Source organism: Setaria viridis, chromosome 3 (assembly GCF_005286985.2).
Source record: "Setaria viridis chromosome 3, Setaria_viridis_v4.0, whole genome shotgun sequence".
NCBI lineage: Eukaryota > Viridiplantae > Streptophyta > Magnoliopsida > Poales > Poaceae > Setaria > Setaria viridis.
In genome coordinates this window covers 24,215,705-24,239,823 of record NC_048265.2, presented here as the reverse complement: position 1 = coordinate 24,239,823, position 24,119 = coordinate 24,215,705, and the positions used below count along the sequence as shown (strand labels likewise).

The window sequence follows — 24,119 nt, the reverse complement described above, 5'->3', positions numbered from 1 at the left end:
TATCACAAACCAATGGTGAAAAAGATATACCGAAAGCATATTAGCATACTAATTCCATCTTTTCTTTGCCGTGCATACTACCCGTCCTCTAGTTCCCCTCCCTTTCACAATGATCGTCCACTGTCCACTCAAATTGCCTTGCTACCAAGGCCGTTTTTGGACAACTTTTTTTTTTGTTTTTCATCAAACTCTGCACAGATGCTTCCTTTTCTGGTCATGTCAGTCCTTGATAAAGGACAATTCAAATCAAAAGGCTAGTTCAAATCCTAAAGTTTGTCAAGATACATGTGCACCCGCTTCAACATCATAAGACAAAAAGGTCCTGATGCGCCATGAGATACCTCACAACAAACGACAAAAAGTTCCCACGCTCCCAACTTATTGATTTTAGCAAATTTTCTACCTTACAACTTTTCATTTCTAAAACTTTTTAAGAAATCTTCTTACTGTATTTTTAAGAAAACTTTTCAGAAAATATTTTCAGCACAGTGTTATTATGAATACTTTTCTATGTTATTTGAAATTTTTTTCTCAAGAACCTTTTAAAATGTTTTTAGGAACACTTCTTTTCATCTAGGATCAAATCTTTTTTCTTAACAGGTAGATTAGATCCGGTCACCTGGAGAGACCGAAGGATAAATGAATAATAATTGCCATTGAAGGATAGCCTTTTTTTTTTGAGTGGACGTCGAAGGACAACTAAGCATCCGGTTTTTGGACCTCTCCATATAAAGACAACAAAACGATATTATGAATCATGTGATCGCAATCAATGCAAATGCTAGGACTTCCATCTTTTTAAGATGGGTGAAAACAAAGTGAAAAACCTTGAAAGGATTTAAAAACCCACCAAAAGTTTCACATCATACCTTTTAGCAAAATTGCACATGCCAAGTCTAAGAAACTCAATGGTGTAACTTCGTTGAGATGCCATGGCCTCCCTGGTCCAACGAAATCTCCACTGAATTAATATTATATTCACTACTATTCATTACTATTCATAGACCGCCCCATGCTTATTTGGTCAAGCTCCACCCCTAAAGAAACTTATCTAAGTTTTCATACTATGTTGATTGTTTAGATATAGTAGCAAAACTGGAATAAAAACCGGTAACTTTCCTGTTTGATTCAAAAATATTTGATGAAATCTCTTGCTTTGAGATGAAAGTCAATTTTGAGTAAAAATTTAGCTGGATTCAGGGAGCGTTCGGTAGTGCTCTCAATCGCTACTTGCTCCAAGTCCCCACCACTCCGGCTTCCAGTACTCCAGCTCCCCAAAATAACAGTTTGGTAGAGCTCCGGTGAGGCTCCAGCTCCAGGCGACGGTGTCCACAACCATGAATCAGGAGGTGTCGGGGAACACACTCCTAAACTTTATTAACTATCACGTCGGATGTTTGATACTAATTAGGAGTATTAAATATAGTTTAATTACAAAACTAATTGCACAGATGGAGTCTAATTTGCGAGACGAATATATTAAGCCTAATTAGTCCATGATTTGATAATGCGGTGCTACAGTAAATATTTGCTAATGATGGATTAATTAGGCTTAATAGATTCGTCTCGTGAATTAGTATAGTGTTTCTGCAGTCAGTTTTATAATTAGCTCATATTTAATCCTCCTAATTAACGTCCGAATATTCGATATGACCTTCCTAAATAAAGTTTAGCAGACCTTAAACTCCGACGCCGCGAATCGAACTCCTGCAACGCCAATCGAGCTGCTGCAACCTCAAAAATGCACGTGGCAAATGGGAAAGAGCGAGCTTTATTTGGTGGGAACAGCCGAGAGAGGACAGCCCAAGTCGTCGTCCGTGTTCGTTCAATCAAGGCTTCAACTACAAAAGCCCATTAAACAAAGAGCCGAGCCCAACCTAAGCCCGCGGCGTGCAAAATTCCCTCCTCCCCGTCAGCTAGGGTTTCTTCCCCGCCGCGGCAAACCGTTTCGAAGCGCCCAAGGAGGAGGCGGGAGTCGGGACGCGAGCTCACTTCGCGTCACACTCCCCACAGCGGCCCGCTTGCTCCACGTCTCGTTCCCCTCCTCACCGCCGCCGCGGCCGCCGGCTGCGGGATCATGGCGTCGGCGATCGGGTCGCGGCGGCTCACCGTGCTGCGGGAGTTCCGCCCGCACGGGCTCGCGGTGGAGGAGGCCGACGGCGAGGGCGCCCCCGGGGCGCGACCGCCGCAGGACTACGACTACTTCCTCTTCGACCCCTCCCTCGCCGCCTCTCCCGGGCCAGACCCTGGCGATGAGGCCTCCGCCTCTGGCGCAGACGGCGACCACGAGCTCTTCATTCGCGGCAATCAGTGAGCGTTGCCCCCCTCCTCTCTCAACTGTACATTGTGGTGTAAATAGGAATCTCGAAGCAGCAAGGGTCAAATTTCTTATTGCAATGGCAGAATTATTAAGCAACTGGCTTTCCAATTCTCCTGTTCAATTTCAGTCACTAGCTAGTCTTGCATCTTAGTCTTTTACCTACATGCCTTGTAACTTGTAAGCGTGGTTATGGTGAGTTACGGTGACCAAGCGCGTGCTTGTTCTGTTATGATGGTTGATTTATCAGCTTTGTATTTCACTGTTGCTCAATTTTGTCTCTTGTTGATGGAACCATGGTCTATGGAATTAGTTATTAAATCCTGCTGTTCTTACCCAGCTGCGTCAGAATAATACCGAACCATGTTTATCTAACAATTCGTAGTTAGTATCTTCAGCTGGAAGCCAAATGCCAAGAAGTGTTTAATGAGTTCACAGAGAGGTTGCACTGACATGTAATGACTCTCCAATTTGTACTCTGGAACTGTATGGCATTATATCACAATTGATTAAATGTATGCCTGTTACTGTTGTGTCAGGAAGCGTGGCATGGTCCTTTTAGAGTTAGAGACAACCATCTTGCTTAGTGTTTTGTGGGCGTGTTGTTTCTTTTTGGGGTGGGGTGGGGTGGGGTGGGGAGGGGGTTATCAGTTCATTCTCTCATGCCAAAGGGATTCTGCTTACATTTTTCCAATGGATTGAATGAAGGCCCACAATAAAAAAGTTCAATACTAGTTATGTGTGCTAAATTTTGTGCTATGTTCTCTTTATCTTTTAGTTTATTAGTTGATTCTAACAAACTTTATGGATTATTTACCGTTAATATAATCTATTTCTGTTTTCTTGTCCTTCTAGGATAATATGGAGCAATGGTTCTCGAGTTCACAAAAGATATGTATCCCCAAATACAGTCATTATGGTATGGTTGCTTTTATGCCATATTGTTTAAAATGAAATGAATTCCCAGATTTTTTTTACTTATTTCTATCAGTTTTGCTTGAACTTTTTGCTTATTTTACCTGTGTCTTTCGTGTTTGTTGTATACCGATATATTTAATTGTTCTTCTGCATGTCCAATCAGGTTTCACTGTTTTGAACTGAATACAGAAGTAGAATACCTTCAAACTAATACCTGTTTTCCAACCTTTTTTTTAATATACAGTAATTGCTGTAGATATCGTGTGCCAGAAAATAAACTAGTTCAAACAGAGAACAAATTTAACCTCCTTTTTGTTACCCTTACCATGCATTTTCTTCATTTTACTCATCATATTTCTGATTTACTTAACGATAGGTTCTCATTTGGTGATGCAAACCTAAATTGTAGGCTTGCTGGTGTCGGATGAATGCAATCAGTGATGCCCTTCTATGTGTCCTGCAAGTTGATACTTTATCTCTATACAATGTAACTGGTTAGTTTATCCCATTGGTCTATTACAAGCCACCCGAATAGTGTTGAAATTTCACTAATTTTCCGAGGCTCGTGATGTATGCATGCCATGTTGCAGGTGAAGTTGTTAGTATTCCACTACCATATGCTGTTTCATCAATATGGTCACTCCCCTTTGGCCTTCTACTCCAGAAATCGACTGATGGAGGTCATATGGTCTCATCCTCGAGTTCGCTGCTAAATGCAAGGGATTTAAATCGTCCTAACAAAGAATATGGATTGAATTACAATGTTTCGTGCCAAGCGAACACCATGGAGACAGATAGCAAAGCTAATGGAGCCATTATCTCATCACACCTCATTTTGAAACATCCACTTGAAGAGCCTCAGGTATATATTGTACATTATCATTTTTGTTTTTGCCTGGTAGTGATGGCTTGTCTTTTTCCAACATGTACACTTTGTCAATGGTCAATGGACTAACTTCTCTGCAGCAACATGGCTATTATATAATTTCTGTTACTGGTTTTGCCATGTGGTTTTAACTAGCAAGGATTGCCTGCTTGGTGCTGTTTTGATCTCATAATGAATTAACTATTTACAGGCAACATATTTTGAAGAAAATCACAAACTAACTATGATGAAAGATTTTGATGAAAAGACTATCTGGACAAGTGATACAATACCTCTAATGGCATCATATCATAAAGGTTTTTGTTTCACATTTCTCTACCTGTACATTTTCCTTTTTTAGGTAGGGTTTAAGAAACTAACTCGTGGTATGCAGGGAAGTGTCAGCACTCTGTTTGGCAAATTGATGGTGCAAGTTATCAGGAAGCAATGAATGGAAATACAATGCTACCTGTTTCATGTGTTATTTCTTCACATAAATGTGCATTCCGTAAGATATGGCAAGGGAAATGCTCCCAATCTGCTGCCAGTAAGGTTGATCCATTCTAATAGTGTATTAAGGAACTCCATTTATGCCATGTTTTCTATCTTTAGATATGCTTTATTTATCTTCGTTTTGGTGTGCCTTTTGACCTTTCTCTAATAATTTGGTCTTACTAGTCAGCAGCATCCATCCAGCTTTTTTATTCATTAAGTACTAGCAGGCATGCTAAGTTGCAATTTTTTCATCTTGTTAATTATTTGTGTTGTAAAGACTTAAACCACCAATTTTAAACAATGGGTGGGTTGTCTTGCAAGTGCTTCGATATACAAGAATTTAGGATATGATCTTATGATGTAATTGGTCAGGGACTTGTACATGATTTTGCCTTTTGTCATAAACATAGGAATACCAAGGACCTGTACAGGAACATAACTAGTTTTAATTTGTGGGGTATGGGGATGTGTGTTTTACTCTATGTACATTTCTTCGTAATGCAATGATGTGCGGCTCTCCTGCCGTCCTGCGTATTCAAGAGAAAAAATATAGGAGTATCGTTTGCTTAAAGTTTCACCATATCCAGGTTCCATACTGAATTCAAGGTGTGATAGAAACATTGGATAATAATAAAGTTTTTCTTTTCTCCCTGTTTCATCTTCTCATGTTCTTTATACTGGTCATGGTAGCAAAATATTTAACTCCAACTATTACTTGAACTTGACTCCAATTATTCATATCAGGTCTTCTTGGCAACTGATATTGATGGATTGCCAATAATTTGTTTTTTACTGCATGAACAAAAAATATTGCTTGCTGTAAGGATTCAAGTTGATGATACTACTGAAGAAGCTTTTGGTGATATTAAGCCTCACATGAGCTGGGACATTACTGCATTTGCTGCTGCACCAGTTGTCGTGACTCGTCCAAGGTGATTGCCTAATCACATGGTTTTGGATCCTCAGTCTACTACTGCTAATGCTACTATGTTTTCTGCAGAGTACGGGTTGGAGTTCTTCCCTTTACAGACATCCTTAGTCTGAGTTCAGACAATGATCTACTTCTCTATGTAGGTTCCTGTTGTTCAAAATTCAAACTATGTCGTTTGTATTTATTTTAATATGTGGATATGAACCTGAAGTCAGGTTCATGCTGATTTTGTAAGGCCCTGAAGACCCAGCAGGTGGTCGGTCTTGATTAGCATTCAAAGCTCATCACTTTGGTTGTTTATCATGTGAAAAAAGCACTGGTTGTTCATAACTTTAGTTGACCTGGAATCGGTCTAGTTAATTTATATTGCACTGTGAGTTCAAACAGTGTTCAGTTAAGGTTGAAACATCAGTGTTCAGTTAAGTGTCCTATAATTCACTTTTAGAGCTTACCTTCCTGATCTGAAGTGAATTTTGAAGAGTTAACAAGAGTCTTGTGAGTGCTGTTTGTGGGCTTTATCTACTCTTGTAGAGGAGACCATAGACCCAGGCGGCATAGGCATGGAGATAAGGTTCTATCTTAATTAGTTAAGAATGTTGCCAGGGCTGGCCTATATGAAGGGGTGCAGGCACATTGCTTTCTTTTTTCAAGAAACAAACCTAAAGTTTGCCCCAGCCAATGCATCTGTTGATCAGAGCCCCTGTCTTGGCTGGCACAAGTCCAGCTGAGTTGAGGGGGTGATTGCGCCGCCATCTGCCTTGCCTTGAGCCTCTGTTCATATAATAAAGAGCTCTATAGACAATGCATTTTTGTAAGATTGTGTATAATGCGTGGATTGTATTGCAGTGAGCCTTGACGGCGAATATATAGGGGTATAAGACTTGAGGGGCAAGAAGCCTCCCCAAGATATTTTCTATACTACCAAATATACTAACAATATTGAATACTGTAAAAAAAACAGACTTCAGACCTTATTGTTTGGTTATTAAATAATGTGCCTTTTGATTGTTTTCTTATAAAGTTCACTGACAGTTAGCCACCATCTCTTTGCATGATGTAATTTATTAATAGTTGGTTTCTTTTAATATGTACAATGCAGTCTGGGAAGCAGTGCCTCTGCAGATATGCTCTCCCTACTGAATTGGGAAAGGGTTTCTTTTCAAATTACGACCTACATTCTGAGATTTCAGATACTTACTCTGATTTGAAGATCACAAGCATAGCTGATGCTGTTGAAGAGCGCATAAATGTTACATGCAGTAATGGTCTGGTATGATGTTCATGTACCTTGTCCTTAAATATCCTTCTGGTTTACTCCACAAATGGTTTAGAACTGCCTTTGTTCATTATTTTGACAATTTCGTTTACAAAGGGTGTACTATCTTGGAGCTGTGTTTTGATTCTTTGTTCTGCATCGGTGATGTTTGTTGTGTTTCGAACTAATTAATACTAGAAGAATCTGTTGGACTTGGTGCAACAGTTTGTGGTTTTACACTGTACAATGTGGAGACTTAAATACAAATGCTATTGCTTAGATTTTATAGTTTTGTATATTGATTGACTAATCTATTATTCTATGACTAATAATCATGAATTTTGTATGTGATCTTTTTTGGAAATATTATTTAAGAAAGTTATTTGCTCAACTCTACATAGGAACTTAAATTAATTAGTGTTCTTTTCGACTGTGCTTCTTTCCTCACTGTAATTTCCAATTTTAGACTGCTTTGATATTTAGCCTTCAGTTGATCTTATGGTACATTTTGCCTTTTTCCAGATGCTCAGATGTTCATTGCGCAAAAATCCTTCCTCTTCTCTGGTTAGTGACTGCATAACTGCAATGGCAGAGGGCTTGCAGAGTTGCTTTTACAGTCATTTTGTTTCTCTTTTTTGGGGTGATAGTGACGCTAGCTACCTATATTCAAGCTCTCACGCGGATTCAGAATGGGAATATTTTTGTTATGAAATAAAAAGAGTTTGTACAAAATATGGGCAAACATTGCCAACTAAATCACCCATATCGCCAAGTAAAGCTTGGGACTTCCTGATCAACAGCAAATACCATGCTCAATACTGCAAAAGGGCTCCAATGTCTTCCAATTCATTTTTGCCGGTGTCATATGGTACACACAAAACTGGCTTTAATCCCTTTCTCCAGGATGAGCATAGTTCAGATATGTCATTTTATATTCGTTTTATGAGAGAAACATTGGAGACATTGCATGCCCTATACGAGAACCTGAAGCTTAACATTTTGAGGAAAGAGTAAGTTCTGTTTCTTTCTTTTTGTTTAAAGAAGTATTTTATTGATATTGCTTTTCTCAAATGTTTGCATGGTAGTTTGTGTCATATTATAGATATCCACTGAGAAGTAAAACATTTGGTTAAACTTCTGTTCGTGTCCTTTCATCATGTATGGCATTCTTGAAACTCACAGTTTAATGCAATTATCTTGGAAGATCTTCATATGTTGACTCAGGAAGGATCTCTAGACTTTTGTTATCTCATACGAATGTAGCTTTACATATATCAGTAACAGACTGCTGACTGGTTTCTTCTTTGTAGTTGCTACTAGCTATCTGGCTAATATTCTAAATTTAAAAAGTGGCAATGTGGCATTCATCTCCTAACTTAACAAAACAGTACTGCCTACCTAAAGTAATCACAACATGTCCATACTTCCTGAGAAAACTGGGCTACTTGGCCAAAAGGACTCACGCATCACTGCAGCTACCTTGACACTTGCTATGTGCATGGCAACAATGGTAGACCAACTGTCCTGAGAAAAAAAATAACGGTAGATCAGTGTCCTAGGAAAAGAATAACGGTAGATCAACTAATGCTATCCTCATTGCATGCTGCTGTAGCATTCATCAACAGATAAAAGAATCAAATTGTAATGAAAACCTTAAATTTTTCGATTTCTTCATGTCTCATGGGCAGCTTGTTTCTCCTCATGAGGCTGATATTGTTAGAAGCCAGCTATTGGCATAATAATTCCTTTGTAGCCTGTTAAGTAGTATGAATCAATGTTTCTGTCTGCTGGAAGGCATCTATGGCACCTGCAAGCGTGATTTCACTGGTTCTTTATGTTTATAGGCATTGAATCTTATATAGTATGTCTCAGTCTGTTTATTTGTTGTTTTATTTCAGTTTACTGTGCATGATTCATCGTTGTCTTGAATAGCTTGAGACCTTTTGTACTTATACCAGTATTACTATCATATTTATGGCCATGTTTCAAATCAATCTTGACCATTTAGTTTATTTTTCAGGGATCTAGGATGTCTTGCTTCATTGTTATGTGTGGTTGCTTCATCTCTGGGTGAACATACTTTTGTTGATTATTATTGCCGTGACTTTCCGCTCAACTTGATTGAATTACCTTCCCTACCTTCATCAACTTCTTTAAGAACTCCACCTTCTCTGTTTCGCTGGTTTGAATACTGTCTACATCATGGTTGTGACTCGGCGAAGCTGGAAGACATTCCGACTTTGATGCGCAAACAGAAAGTTTCTGCTGTGAGCTGGGGTAGGAAGGTGGTGTCATTTTATAGTTTGTTGTTAGGAGCAGAAAGGAAAGGGAAAAGTCTCTCTTCTGGTGTGTATTGTGAGGTTGCCAGTGGTTCAGCAAGAAACACTGAGGAACTTACTGTTCTGGCTATGGTTGCTGAAAAGTTTGGTCGTCAGCAGTTGGACTTGTTACCAGTTGGTGTATCTCTTGTGCTTCGCCATGTGAGCCAACTCTCTATTCTACATTTTGATATGCTGCAATTGAGTTTTTTCTTGAGACATTGTTTCATATTACAGGCACTGGACAAATGTCGTGACTCTCCTCCTGATGACTGGCCTGCAACAGCTTATGTTCTTGTTGGCAGGGAAGATCTAGCTATGGCAAAGATGGGGTCAGTTAGGAATGACAATGGGTTGTGGAACAATGATAATTTGACATCAATGTCAGTCCCTTATATGCTACATCTGCAACCTGTAACCATACCAACGACTGCATCTGACATCCCTACATCAGAAGTTTTGAATTCTGAAGATTCAGATTCTGTATCTAAATCTATTGAGGATGGCATGGAACATATCTTCACTTCAACTACACAACTACGATTTGGTCATGATTTGCGCTTGAATGAGGTTTGCCATGTCTATTGAGTCAACCTGTCTTCCTGAATTACTGGATTGCAATTGCACTGCTATTTGCTTAATATTTTGATTCTTCCAATTATAATCCCAACATCAGATGTTGAAAGATATGTAACTGCTACATGTTTTGATCGTTCACCAAGTAATGATTATAAGGCATAGTTAGTTAATTTTGCGGGCCAACTGTTGGCTATATGTTATGTACGAGGTACCTGTTGGGCCTAATATACAACCCAGTGGACCTATTTCCTATCTATTGGCTTATCTATTCTGACATTAGATTATCTATTCTCTTGGTTAGATTGCAACTATAAACTTATGATCCTCGTGAAGGCCAAGTTTTTACTCAACTATAGCAGTTTAAAGACTCTATGCTTTGCTTGTGTAACACTAAGTTAATGAGTTTTGCGGGATTAAAAAACTACAGTTTGTAAACTTGTTCTGACAATTCAATACTCAAACAGACTATCATAATGGATGTAGGTGCCGATGCAAAATAACCTTATGATAGTTGCCACCACTATAATAGGTACAGAGTGCACTTTTATGTAAATGAGATAATGTGAGTCTTTTGCTTTATTTGTATAGTTTTATGCTTTGCAACAGGAACACTACGTGGCTTGTGTAAGTCACATTAGTCTGCTCTAATCTTATTTCATTCCTTACATGTCCACTTATAATTCTGTTTATTCTTTTGATTAGGTTAGACGCCTTTTATGCTCAGCAAGACCTGTGGCCATACAAACACCTACTAATCCTAGTGTGTCGGATCAAGACCTACAACAGGTTACTAATTTTTCTTGCTTCTTTGCTCGCAGATATTAAGCTATTACCTAAACACAAACAAACCATAGCTGAACTTCAAAGTACCTAATTGGCTAATTCCTTCTTCTTGTGCCACCAGCAATTTCTTTGATCTTCTTGGTACTTTCCTGTGCACTTATTTTTTAACATCTCCTCTGTTTGGTTGTTTCATTCTATTAAATATATCACTGCTATGAGTTACTGAGGAACAACCATTTGAATCAGGGTATCTTTTTCATTACATTTTCTGGATTTCACGGATTAAAAATTTCCCTTGTTGCTGACTCTCCCTTGTATTTTCAGCAACAATTATGGAATTTTGCTCAAAGGACTACTGCTTTACCTTTTGGGCGTGGGGCTTTTACTTTAGCTACAACTTACACTTTGTTGACAGAGGTATGAGTTCATACCAAAATGTCATGATAGGCTGGATGGCTGATGTTGGTTTTTGTCAATGTTTTGTACTGCAGGCACCTTCATTTCTTCCTATCTCAAAAGTATTTCCTTCCGCTGCAGGTTCTGGTGTTCCCAAAGCTTGTGTTGGCTGGTCGATTGCCTGCACAACAGAATGCTACAGTAATCCTTTTTCTTCTGTAGCTTCAATGGCATTTTCTTCATGTCTCTTTTGCAATGTCCAGGATATCATTGTGCAGTTCACTTGAGAATAGTACTGTGGGACCATGCTATAAATAAATTCAAGTTTTTGTTTTATTGATTCAGCAGTACTTACATGATTGACTAGTTCTGCTACCTCATCTTTTGCGATTAGTATTCGCAAACTAAAAGTTAGGAATTCTGTTCTGAAAAATGACTAGATGTGTGTGGAAAGTAGGATAGCAAACCTTGCTATGTTACGATAGTAACTAAGTAGAATTTCTAAACTTTTGGGAACAATACCTTATGGTAGCTCTCTAGTTCTCACTTCTATATTTTCCTCACTGTATTTTATACAGGTTAACCTTGATCTAAGTAATAGAAGTGTCTCAGAATTCAAATCTTGGGCTGAGTTTCATAATGGTGTAGCTGCTGGCCTGAGGCTTGCCCCTTTTCAGGTAACACACAAGATAAAATGTCTATTATCCAACTGTAGCATAATTCAGAGTTCACTGACCCTGGCAGGCAGTTTTCACTTATGTGTATGTGTTGTTTTCCTGTCTTATAAGTGGAGCTTACTATAGTGCTTTTTCGCAGGAGAAGATGTTGAGAACTTGGATACAGTACAATAGACCTTCTGAACCAAATTTTACTCATGCTGGTCTACTTCTAGCATTTGGCTTGCATGAGCATCTAAGAGTTTTAACTATGACTGATGCTTATCGATATCTCTCACAGGTGATCTTATTGTTCTTCTTTGGTTATTCATGGCATGGGCTTGTGTTCTAGGGTTATACTGGAGGTAGAAGTAGTTGATGGGAGGATGAAGGCACTGAGCGCCTTCTCACCCTGTCACTGTTATGGCAGGAGAGAGAGGGGGACGGAGGGACCCTAAGAAAATAAGAACTAACATAGACTATACCATACTTAATCGATGGAAAATTATACTTAAGGCAAGAGAATAACTAATAGAGTAATAGGAGATAAATGCTCATCTCTAGGACTGGGTGAATGTTGAGGTGATGGCATAGCTATAGCTGTTCTTGACCTTCCCAGAGTAGGTATGGTCACATGTAACTGTTCAGTCCCTCAATAGGAAAATAATTGGCTTCACTAATTCCTTTGCTCATGTGTTTTTCCCCTTAGAACCTTAAAATCATTCAATCTGTAGTCCATTTGTGTAGCGTTATGTTCGCAGTATGTTAGGAGAGTGCCGTTGCTACTTTGAGAAGATTTCGTAAAACTACAGATTCTTTGTCCAAGTTATCACAAAATTATAAATTTAATACGTTATATCCAAACTACAAATTTGACATGCCATAGTTTCAGAAAATCCATAATTAAGAATTTGTATTTTTTTATCAGAAAACTAAAAATCTAGCATGTGATAGTACCACAAACTGTTAGCAAGAACAAACTACAAAGTTAGCATGCAATGCATCACAAAAATACAGGCTTCACTCGTCTTAAATCTCTAGTTTTGTGATACATTGTGGATTAATTATGTAGTTTTGAGACACATCATACATATTCTTAAACCTGTAGTTTTGCACTAACTCTGACTAATAATTCACAGTTTTGTGAAATTTACTCATTTTCATTAAGTGCAAGCTTTTGTTTATGTATATATTTTTATATAATTTGACTATTTGTCTGAGTGCAGGAGCATGATATAACAACACTTGGTTTATTACTTGGTTTGGCAGCATCTCATAGGGGAACAATGGATCCTGCAATATCTAAGGTATTAACTTCAGTATGTTGGATGTGTACGTATGCAGTTATTACGTGGGTTTAATTATCATGGTTAGAAGTGAACTTATGGACCAGTATAGCTAACTGTATTCAAAGTCATATTCCCTATATCCGATCTGATTTCTTTAGGAAATTTGATCCATTTTCTCTGTAAATGTTGTTGTAGCCCCTACCTCCTGATTCGGTGCTTGTAGCTCCAATCCTGTTTGAACAGATTGAATTTGTGTTACTCTACTAATGTTTGGGAACTGTGGAAAATGTAATGAACAGCTGTCAATGTGGTAATCACTGTCTGTCTTATGAAATATTGCCAATCTTCAATTTTGTTAAAAAAATATTTGTGCATTGTTTTCCAGTACTGAATTGCTGTTTTTCTAATCTCGCTATCTTGTTTGGTCCATGTAGCTTTTGTTTGCTGTTATGTTTTTTTCCATAAAGTAATAATATTATGACTAATTGCATCCAGTGTTGTGCATATGACCTCAGTCTGCTATAATATTTCCTCCTTAATTACATTGGATCGAACAGATCTAGTTGATCTTGTCTTAAACTCGTCTGCGAGAGAACCAAGAACGTACTGTCTTACACATGCTGCTACAGCTTATGGTTTCAAATCACCCAAAAAGGACATGAGTCGAATAGTTTAGACTCAGTTTCAGACTAGATTTGCAGGGCAAATAGCCCATATTTGTATGACTCCTTTTTTATGACTTTCTTGTCTGATTTATAAGTTATTTCAGTTGCTCCCTCCTTTCTGTAATACAATGGTTCATTCTCCTGTGAACTTGTTTCTGAACATAAGACCCCTGGCATGAACTGGGTGTAGCTAATGAGACATTTCAACCTTGCACCCCTAATTAATGCACTACCGCGCTACCATCTATAATCATTGTCACCATTGTGGGTCTACCTTTCCACCTTTTCTCCCAACTAATGTGTCCCAATATCATGAAATGAAATACCTTAGTAATTCAGTTGTTTTTTAACATATTGTGAAACTACAGTACTCGGAAACCCTTTCAGTTGATATCCAAACTAATAATGTTTGCTAACATGCAGCTTTGTGATAATATGGCCAAAGTTTGTGTAGTTTCATAGAGGTTCCAAAAGGTGTATTTTTGCGATGATTTAAAACCAAGAAATGTACTCTTTTGATTTTTGTTCTGTCACGCTGTTGCTGCTGCATGGTCACTTGGAATTTTATTATTTCCTGATATTATGCTCTGGCAACTTGAAATGACTGCCTTTATGATAACTTTACAGATGCTCTACTTTCATGTTCCTTCTCGACATCCATCTTCTACGCCAGAGTTGGAATTACCAACTCTTCTACAGGTAACACTGCAGTAGGCTACTGCTTTATTACATGTTTTTCCTTCTAGCCTAATAATTTTAAACTTGTGATACTTAATTTAGGTCTTGTGTTTATGGGATTTATACTGCGGGTTTGCAATATGACACCTAGGTGTTGGCTTGAACTACCCATGCCTGAACTTTTTCTTCACTAAAATCTTCACCCACCTCTCCAACTCCGGTGAGATTGGCCTCTTTTTCTTCCATCTCCGAGAAGATCAAGCCTTGGAGGTTTAGTGGAAGGCCAGGGGAGAAAGGCTGGCCCAGTGGTGGAGGCGGTTGGTGGATGGGGCAGTGGGGGCACCGCTTGTTGTGGAGGACAGGTGGCAGGAGGGTTTTGATGGGGGAAACTCCAACGGGGTTAGTGTGGCAGTGGGGAGCGACAGCAGCTCCTGTGGTGGGAGTCGCTGGAGACGGGAGAGAGCATTGGGCTCTTGCTCAGGCACCATGGCCATAGCTGGAGGAAGGAGATGGCTGGTAGTAGAAGAAAGAACCCTTGGATGAAATGTTTGATGAAGATCCAAGGGCCCAAAATTAGGGTGTGGGTAGTAGAAACCAACACCCAGGTATGAAGTAAGGACCCTTCTACTAACGTTTAGGGGTCACTGTTGCATAAGATGCTAAACCTTGCAATTTTTTACTAGTTTTGTTGGTTGCTTAGAATCCTGAGTTGACGTAATGCATGATTTATCTTTTATCTTTGTTTCTGTCACTCAGACGAATGTTCAGGTGTAGGTTTGTACCTTGTCTTGCATGTAGTAAATGAACTAGGAATGCAGTAAGAACAAATAATAAATTGTAGATACTACAGACCACCTATGGGGATGGAAAGTGGTACGACTGAACTACACAGACACATGGTTTACATATTAGTAAGGAGAGGATTTGTGCCAATAGGTAATCACCTTGCTGTAGTTTTCCATTTATGGAGGATTGAAGTATAATAATTGAATGCTTTTGTGAATAGACTTAAAATTTGTCTCCACTAAGAAAGACCAGTTTTCTGGTAATACCAACTTATATTTTCACATACTATATGGTCTTCTTTAAAAAAGGAGGGAAGAAAGAAAACAGGCAGTGGGAATTCTGCTTGTATTTTTCTGTGTTCATTTTTGGTGAATAGCATTTCTGAACTTTTGACAGAAAATTCTTAGCTGGAGAGTTGTGGATTTGAAGAAATAAGGGTGTCCTCTTTCGAGCTGTTTAATCTTGAGTACAACTGGTCCTGTGATAGGTTACATGAGCAATCTCATGTAACCAAATAATGCTTAGTATTTAATTTATGGATGTTTGTTTATTTATTGGATTATAGTACCATGGTACGTACATCATGAGTGTCAGGATTGAATGAATTAATAAAGCTTGTAACGTGGCTTACTGCTTTATATTGCTCTTTTAGACACACGTTGGTTCTCTAGTTCGTCTTTACATAGTGATTTATAAACCCTGATAAAAAGAAGTTACTCCAGTATCAGCTGCTCTGTTGTATCATCTTGAGCAATGTCCTATTTAAGCTGATTTATTGCTATAAGCTGACAAATATTAGACACCAATTCTTCCTTCAATTTTCTCTGTGTCCAGTCAGCAGCAGTAATGGGAATTGGACTTCTATATGAAGGCTCAGCACATGCACTCACCATGAAGATACTTCTGGTAATCATGACAATAAGTCAATAAGGCTCCCTTTCTTTCTTCGCTTTTGATTCTGTATCAAGTTGCGCTTTTCTTTACTTGTTTTTTATTTTTCAATCAATGAGTAAAGAAAACATTGCTTCAATTTTTTGGATATTACCATGTGTACACATGGTATTCTGCTTAATCCTCGATACTAGCATTTTGGTATACTAAAGTTCTGGCAAAATAGAAAATTTGAGAAATAAACCTTGTGCATCTTTAAATGGATTCTTTATTTTTTAAAATAATTCATTATTGCAGCAGTTTCACATATAAAAGTCGATCTTCTGTTGACGCTATTACTATTTGTACTGCATTAATATTTTATGGTATTATTATCTTTTTTTTTATTTGTGTGGCTCTTGTTAAGTTTCATCTCTAGGCTACCTGGGCTTACTTGGCAGTTGAGTGTTGGAACTAAATGCTTTTTGTTGTATCTTTAGGGTGAGATTGGTCGAAGAAGTGGTGGTGATAATGTGCTAGAAAGGGAAGGGTATGCTGTTGCTGCAGGTTCTGCATTAGGATTTGTTGCCCTGGGTGAGTTACATTCTATGACAAATATTCCTGTTGCATTCTTGAAGTGGCATGCTTGCACAGAAGTAACAGAAGAGTTTCTCATAGGTCATGGCAGCGATGCATTTGGATTCATGGATACTTTCCTAGATCGACTTTTCGAATATATTGGCAGTAAAGAAGTCTACCATGTAAGATTTTTTTCATAGCCCTATATGCTTCAGAAATATAATTTTTCTGTTCATCTCTTAAGATACGAAATTCTTTAGGATACATTACTCTCCTAGTTGAATTTCAGGATATACTATTCTCATGGCTTATGCAATTTATTTCTTTAAGATTCAACTTTGGGGAGTGGCGAATCCTTTAAACCCCCTTAGGATATTTGGTTCTTGATTTCATGATAAGTATTTTATTCAGTGTTTGATGGTCCTACTATAATGTTAATATATGCCCTTGTTTCCCAGCTTTTGGAATTGCACGTGTTAATAGATTAACTATTTGACTCACTGAGTATATGATCTGAAACGTTTTGATACATAGGATGAAATATTTTCCATGAGGTTAATAATCTCATATCTCCTTATGCTATATCTGAACTAATGTTTCTTTGTGTTTTTCCCTAAGTTAATAGATAAAATGCTATTTGAAGAGTAATCAGCGTCATGATTCTTTATTTAGGTTTATCAATGTCATGATTCTTTATTTGTAGCTCTATTTTACAAGTTAATAATATTCTCAGGAAAAGCACCTAAATGCAACAACTGCTGATGATCAAAGTGGCAACACTGGGCAGGTCATTTTCACTTTATACAGTGATTTCCAAAGTTCCATAAGTAGCCATACATTTTGATGTGTATTATCTTGTGTTTTGTACAGATGATGGATGGAGCACAAATAAATGTTGATGTTACTGCACCTGGAGCAATAATTGCTCTAGCTTTGATATTTCTGAAGGTGTGTTTCCTTGGTTATTTGACATCTCTTTATACCTTTAAAAATTAAATTTATTGTTTAAGCATTAAGCAATACCGTCTGAATTTCTGTATTATTATGGTTCATATTACAGGCTGAGTCTGAAGAGATTGCGGCTAGACTCAGTATCCCCAATACTTACTTCGATTTGCAGTATGTGAGACCTGATTTTGTTATGCTTCGCATTATAGCCAGGAATTTAATATTGTGGAGCAGGTAATCTTGTGATTTCAACATGAAGTCCTTGTGTGGCTTGTTGACAGTAGCATAAAAATAAAGAATTGTGTCATTTTGCAGAATACAACCTACCAAAGAATGGATTGATTCTCAAATACCTGAAACTGTAAAGTCTGGTGTTTCCAACATGAGTGAAGGGGCTATCGACAGTGATGAATTTGATGCCGAGGCTCTTTTTCAAGCTTATGTTAATATAGTTACTGGAGCATGCATTGCACTTGGTGAGTAGAGCATCGTTTGTTGCGGACTTGTGGCAGCTCTGACACGAATTGCAAACTGTTTGTGCTTCATACTATTATCATATTGTAATGGTTTTTAAGCTTCTAAAAAGACAAGCTAATTTAGTTTTCATAATTTCTTGTAATATTTTTTAATTTGGGCTTTACATCGATATTAAACAACTAACAGTAGATATTGTTTAATAGTTCTCTTGGTCCAGTCCCGCTGGTTCTGTACTGGCTGAACAAATTCTCTTAATACTGTTTGCTACCCTTTACCAGCATAATCAATGTTTGCAGGACTCAAGTATGCTGGCAGCAGAAATGGTGATGCCCAAGAACTACTCTACGCCTACGCTGCCCATTTTCTAAATGAGGTATGTACATGGCCTGTTGAATTGTAACTGTTTTAGTATTTTGGTAATACAATTGCTCATTGTTATGCAGATTAAGCACATACCTGTTCGAACAGCAAATATACTGCCAAAGGGATTACTACAATATGTTGACCGTGGAACCCTTGAGCTCTGCTTGCATCTTATTGTTCTATCTCTATCCCTGGTTAGTGAGAATGTGTCTCATGATTACATAGAATTGGTGCATAGTACACTCGACACAGCTGCTATCTGTACACATTTCATGAAGTTTTACGGATTTACATGTCATATACATTGCTGTTATCCTAATAAACAGTTTTCTGCACCTATGTGTTTTGATTTCTCGTCATTTTCTTTTGTTAAGGTAATGGCAGGATCAGGAAACTTACAAACTTTCCGCTTATTGCGTTATCTTAGAGGAAGAATTTCTGCAGAAGGACAAATGAATTATGGATTGCAGATGGCTGTGAGTATCGTTAATTAGCTCTGATGAACAAATATGTTTTTCTTTAAAATCAAATACCAGATGACTAATAACTGATATATTCTTTTATTGCACACTATGAGAACTTTGAAATGTGGCAACCTTTGGTCATCAAGGTTATGGTTCCTGGCTAAAGACCATGGGACCTTTTTGACCAAGTCACCCTCTAAATATCATCTCTTTTAGGCAGTCATCTCCTTTACCTTTTTGACCTGATGTTTTATGTTATGTTGCATTGAGCGCATTTAAATATTTATATACGTAAATACATAATGAAAGCTTGAAAGTAAACAAATGGTTGAAATCCTTGGGATCGACTGGTTTTCACTTGATTTTCTTCAACTGCCCAGTGGCCCTGGCTATTGGATCCTATGTTCTGGCCTTGGCTTTTGGTATGGAACTGTGGGCGTGTTCCTAGTTGATACAAAATCTTATGGCCTTATGGGTGCTACTGCCATATGAAAATTACGCTGAATTGGTGCTTCCTGTTATTATCATTTTAATCCAGAAACATGCTTTCTTCTCCTTCTATATATCTTTTACTACACTTTATGATTAAGTATCACTTTATGAAACTGAATTAGAAAATCTGCTGACTTCTGAGAATTTTTTTTTGTTCATGTTGATGCGTTAGTAGCTATAATGTGATGAAATAGGCTGATCCCGTTTATCAACAATGTAGGTGAGCTTGGCGATAGGATTCTTGTTCCTTGGAGGCGGGACACACACTTTTTCAACTCAAAATAGTGGAATTGCTGCATTATTGGTCTCACTTTACCCACGTTTGCCCACTGGACCAAATGACAATCGCTGTCATCTCCAGGTCATTCTCTTCTATTTCCCTGAGCTCTGACCTTCACTGTATGTTATAGCTTCTTTTGTTGCAAACAAATTGAAGTTCTTTGTGTCACTGTAAGTAGGCATTCAGACACCTATACGTAATAGCTACAGAGCCTCGTTGGGTTCAGACGGTGGATGTTGACACAGAACTTCCTGTGTATTGCCCATTGGAAGTGACTATTGCTGAAACAGAGTATTATGATGAGACCAACTATTGCGAGGTGACACCTTGTCTTCTGCCAGAACGCTCAGTGGTATGTATGGTTCATTCGCTTTACGTGTAATGGTGAAACAATATCCGTAATAAACATTTTGAAACATGTACAACATATGTTTATTGTTTAACACGATGCTGTAACAAGTGCACTCAAGTTACTGACATATTTGCCAATTTATTTTGTCTGAAGTAATGGCATGTGAATATTCAGAATAACTTCCTGTGTAGTTGTTTGTTTGTTTGTTTTTTAATTCTGCTGTTCCACTGTTGTCAAGGCGAAACTTTTTTCAGTAATAGCTAAAATGCTGGTGCTTTTGCTACAGAAAACAATATATATCATATTACCCCAGTGCACTAAGCATTGGCAGTGCTCAGCCTGCACCACTCCTTTCCTTTGACTCTGCACACACCTTCGTCATTGCCTTTCCTGCACCATACTCTGCTCAACCACTCAATCAAACTTTTGTAGGGTAAGTTGCGCCTTAGGTGTTACTCCTGGCCTGTACCACACCCTTAGGCTGCCATCCTGCCTTGTATTACACCACTTGCAGACAAATTGTCTACCTCCCGGGCTGGATTAGGCAGCCACAACAGAGATGAAGTGGGCAGCATGTGCAGGGTCTGCTACTGTCTTTTTCGATGGCAATGACTAGAAATGAGATGTTGAGGAACCAAGAAAAGTTGGGATTTTTTTATGAGGGGTTTCTTGTCAATAAAATTTGCCAAAGAGTAGTTTATTGGAGGTTGTTGAACTACTCTGTACTGCTTGCCTGTCACATTGACACCAAATAAGCACTGCCACTGTATTTAATTTTAAGCCTTATATGCCCTTCATCTTGCCCATAATGTCAAACTGAAAATCACTGTACGGTTGCATTCATTCTTCATGCCTTTGTGGCTAAATTCCCTAGGATGATGACTAGATCTTTACTGTCTCCTCAAATGCCAAATCAAGCCCCAAAAATAATTCCATTGCCACCTATGATTAAACTCACTCTTGTGAGCTGTTTTTCTATCATTACGTCCAGTAAAGGTATAAGCTAAGGATGAATGGCATCGAGAACAGATAATGTAGGAAACCAATGTACTTTGCGCACTAGACCACAATTTTCTAAACGTAGGGGAAGAACATTTACGATCTTGCAAAATTTCATAGAAGTTTGTTTTAGTAGGGGTTCCTAGTGTTCAGCAGTTTTTCACTTGCCTATCTTTTTTGTGATGTCTGGTACAATCAACTTTGATAATGAGTTTTGCCGGTTCACATGCAACCTTCCCCCTTTCCGCTCAAATTTTTTAGAGTTTGGTTAAGTATATAGAAAGTGCACAGGTTTAAACTGAGATGCGAGTTTGAGCCAATAAATGACACAATCTAAAAGGGCTAATTCTGTTGCAGCTTAAGAGTATTCGAGTTTGTGGGCCTAGATATTGGCCTCAGGTGATAAAACTTACACCTGAAGGTACTTGTCCTGAATACATCACATTTCTTCAGTAAAAAATTGCATTGGATTCTTATCATGACTCTCAAATAGACAAGCCATGGTGGAGATCTGGAGACAAGACAGATCCATTCAATGGGGGAGTACTCTACATAAAGCGAAAAGTTGGATCATGCTCCTACTCTGATGATCCAATTGGCTGCCAGTCTTTGATTTCACGGGCAATGCATGAGGTTAATGTTTTGTTACACTTGCACAGATGTGTTCCTTAGTGTCTCAATTGAGGACAGGTGATACTGACTTGTAATTTTATTGTTTGCTTACATCAAACTTCAGGTTTGTGATACGCCATCTGCTAGCTGCAGTAATCAACCAAACAGCACTGATCATAGCTCCTTCAGAGTTGATCAAATCGTAAGCACTTTTTCAGCCAATCCAAGCTTGATTGCTTTTGCAAAATTGTGTTCCGAGTCATGGAAGAACAGGCAAGTGATTTTTTTTGTCCTCTTTCCTTACATCCGCAAGGATGAGTTTTTCTTGGATAATAAGCACTAAACGTATGCCACATCATTTGGCTGGCTTGTTATTGTATTCTGTTCAAATATTCATCTTCTAACTGCAGATGCAATGGCAATTTTCGAGAATTCTGCTCTCAAGTGCTGTATGAATGTATGAGCAAAGATAGACCATCACTGTTACAGGTTTCTTATTGTAAACTTGGACATCATATTTTGCTGCTCAATTCTTATAGGCTACCTTGTTTTTAATGACAGTTTTTCTCTTCCAGGTCTACATCAGTTTTTACACAATAATTGAATCAATGTGGGAGCATTTGAAGATGGGACATTTTCCTTTCTATGATTCCCTTTTCCTTCCCAACTTGAAGGTTTGTACGGAGCACTCTATGCATGACATGTCGGTCTTTATTGCCAGTTCGGGTTTGTTTCAATCTGTCTAAAAATTGTTTCCGGCAAAGATACCTGGACCAACGTCAGAAACCAATTAGTTCATTTTTTTTGGGAGTTGGGGGGGGGGGGGGGGGGGGGGGGGGGGGAGCATTTTGTTTTGTTCCCCCTTTGGCCCTTTTAAAGAAGTTTCATCCTACCTGCATGTTGACAAAGTTTCATAGTCAGGAAACACCTACCTTTTGGTGATGTTCCTATGATTATTCTTTCTGATGTGCAGGTGGCTTTGGCCTACAATGAAGCATTAGTTGATGGTAGAATCACAAATGGAGGAATTATTCAGTCCATGTTCTTGGAGTCGCTTATGAAGCGCATGGGAGACATCTTTGCGGAATTGCCTAACCTCAAGGACAACCTTGGCCGTTATTTGACCACAGGCAGATGGCCTGATGCCCAAAACGATGTGGTGATCCTCTCTTGGTATCTCCAGTGGTACAGCATCCCACCTCCCCATGTTGTGGCTTCTGCAGTTAATAAGGTTAGGCCCAGAGTCCCCGCTGGTGTATCCATGCTCCCTCTGCTTCGCCTCCTGCTGCCAACCACGCACCTTGTGGGACTGATGGAGATCGAGAAGTTTTATGCTGCCTTGAAGGCCTAAAGTCGCGTTGTAAGTGCAATCAACGGTGGGCCTTTGTGCATGTTGGTTGTTGATACCAGTCGTAGAGCAGTTTGAATGGTAGTGAGCATTGTTAGCGCACTTGGTGAGAATGGGGGAACTGATTAACGGATTCCAGCTCTTAATTTAATGGTTTATCAAGGGCATCTTTGTACAGTTTGTGTTAATCCGTACTCGAATTAAATTAATTTAGTCTACTATGTCCATTGTTTATTCTCGGCAGTACTTCTCGAGGAAAGCTTACATTTATAATTTTCATATTTCCAGTCTAAATATATATATATATATATATATATATATATATATATATATATGTATATGTATATGTGTGTGTGTGTTTATCTATGACTAGCCATAGAATAGTTATCCTGTGGCCGGATCAAATGGTTCACCCGAAGCAATTACTGGCGCTATCATTTTATCGGCTTGGCTCAATCTGGCGTCCTTCCATCGACTTGGCTCAAGCAGGCAAGCACCCATCCTGAGATCCATCCGATGATATCCACAGCCGCACAAAAATCACCGTCACCCATCCCGCCCGCGCCGCCCAAAATCATCGGTATCCATCCCGCCCGGCCGCCTGACCCTTCTCCAGCTGCCACTGCTCTGGTTCATACCCGCTGACGCCGCCACCGCCAAAAATCGCGCCCGCCGCCCTGGTTCGTTCGCCGGATCCGGGATGCCCAAAATCATCGTCGTCCATCCCGCCCGCGCCGCCTGGCCGCCTGACTCTTCTCCAGCCGCCGCCGCACTGGTTCATCCCCGATGCTGCCGCCACCGCCAAAACTCGCGCCCGCCGCACTGATTCGTTCGCCGGATCCGGGATGCGCAATCTACTGGAGACGCGGCCGATTTCGCATCACGGGAAGATATTCTCCCCGATTGCCGAAGCTTCCTCAATCCACGGCATAAAAAGCTGGCCCCCGACCCCCCAAAGGAACATCGCATTGTTGCTGCTGGAGGCGCCCCAATCCTCCACCGGTGACGCTCCTGGCCGGTTCCAACCTTTGCCCATTTTTGAAGTTTGAACTCGAAATTTGAAGTTTAAGACTAAAGAAGTCCATTTTTTTTATGTGGCTCTGCTTTAGATTCAGAAAATGCAAATTAAATTTAGGATTCTTACCTATGTTTTGGGAGGTGGAGGAACAAGAGGGGAAAAGCCCGATTGGATCCCAGTTATGCTAGTGTTAAGTTTCTTCATAGTTTTAAGATCCCAGGTGTAGCAAATGGAGCAGTGCGTTCCAAGTCTTGTGGTCCTCGTCACTAGTTTGGGTTTTACAATAGTGTCAGGAAGGATCGTCGGAGATATCAATGAACCATCTCCGGCTCTTCCTTTTGCTTGGGTTTGCCCGTCGAGTTGGGATACAGCTGCGTAGTTCATCA

At 39.1% G+C, this 24,119-nt stretch overlaps 1 protein-coding gene across 4 annotated transcripts; it reads left to right on the top strand.

The window, feature by feature from the left end:
• Window positions 1–1,921: 1,921 nt before the first annotated feature.
• On the top strand, window positions 1,922–22,949 carry LOC117847922 (anaphase-promoting complex subunit 1). Of its 4 annotated transcripts, XM_034729226.2 has the most exons (37): window positions 1,924–2,310; window positions 3,173–3,236; window positions 3,645–3,729; window positions 3,826–4,097; window positions 4,312–4,417; window positions 4,495–4,652; window positions 5,340–5,527; window positions 5,596–5,665; window positions 6,626–6,796; window positions 7,304–7,791; window positions 8,802–9,261; window positions 9,337–9,669; window positions 10,381–10,464; window positions 10,786–10,878; window positions 10,999–11,058; window positions 11,436–11,534; window positions 11,674–11,814; window positions 12,740–12,820; window positions 14,095–14,166; window positions 15,766–15,837; window positions 16,302–16,395; window positions 16,480–16,562; window positions 17,114–17,167; window positions 17,251–17,328; window positions 17,441–17,562; window positions 17,644–17,804; window positions 18,102–18,178; window positions 18,249–18,362; window positions 18,543–18,644; window positions 19,345–19,485; window positions 19,583–19,756; window positions 21,113–21,176; window positions 21,249–21,388; window positions 21,492–21,640; window positions 21,778–21,856; window positions 21,943–22,041; window positions 22,341–22,949. In XM_034729226.2, exons 1-37 carry the CDS (start codon window positions 2,078–2,080, stop codon window positions 22,716–22,718), a joined length of 5,439 nt encoding a protein of 1,812 aa, XP_034585117.1. In that variant the 5' UTR covers window positions 1,924–2,077; the 3' UTR covers window positions 22,719–22,949. The 4 variants fall into 4 exon arrangements, 3 of the variants coding, with proteins under 3 accessions (XP_034585117.1, XP_034585118.1, XP_034585119.1); XM_034729227.2 differs by lacking the exon at window positions 1,924–2,310 and having other exon boundaries at window positions 3,612–3,729; XR_004638741.2 differs by lacking the exons at window positions 21,113–21,176; window positions 21,778–21,856; window positions 21,943–22,041; window positions 22,341–22,949 and having other exon boundaries at window positions 1,922–2,310; window positions 21,492–21,631.
• Window positions 22,950–24,119: the final 1,170 nt, after the last annotated feature.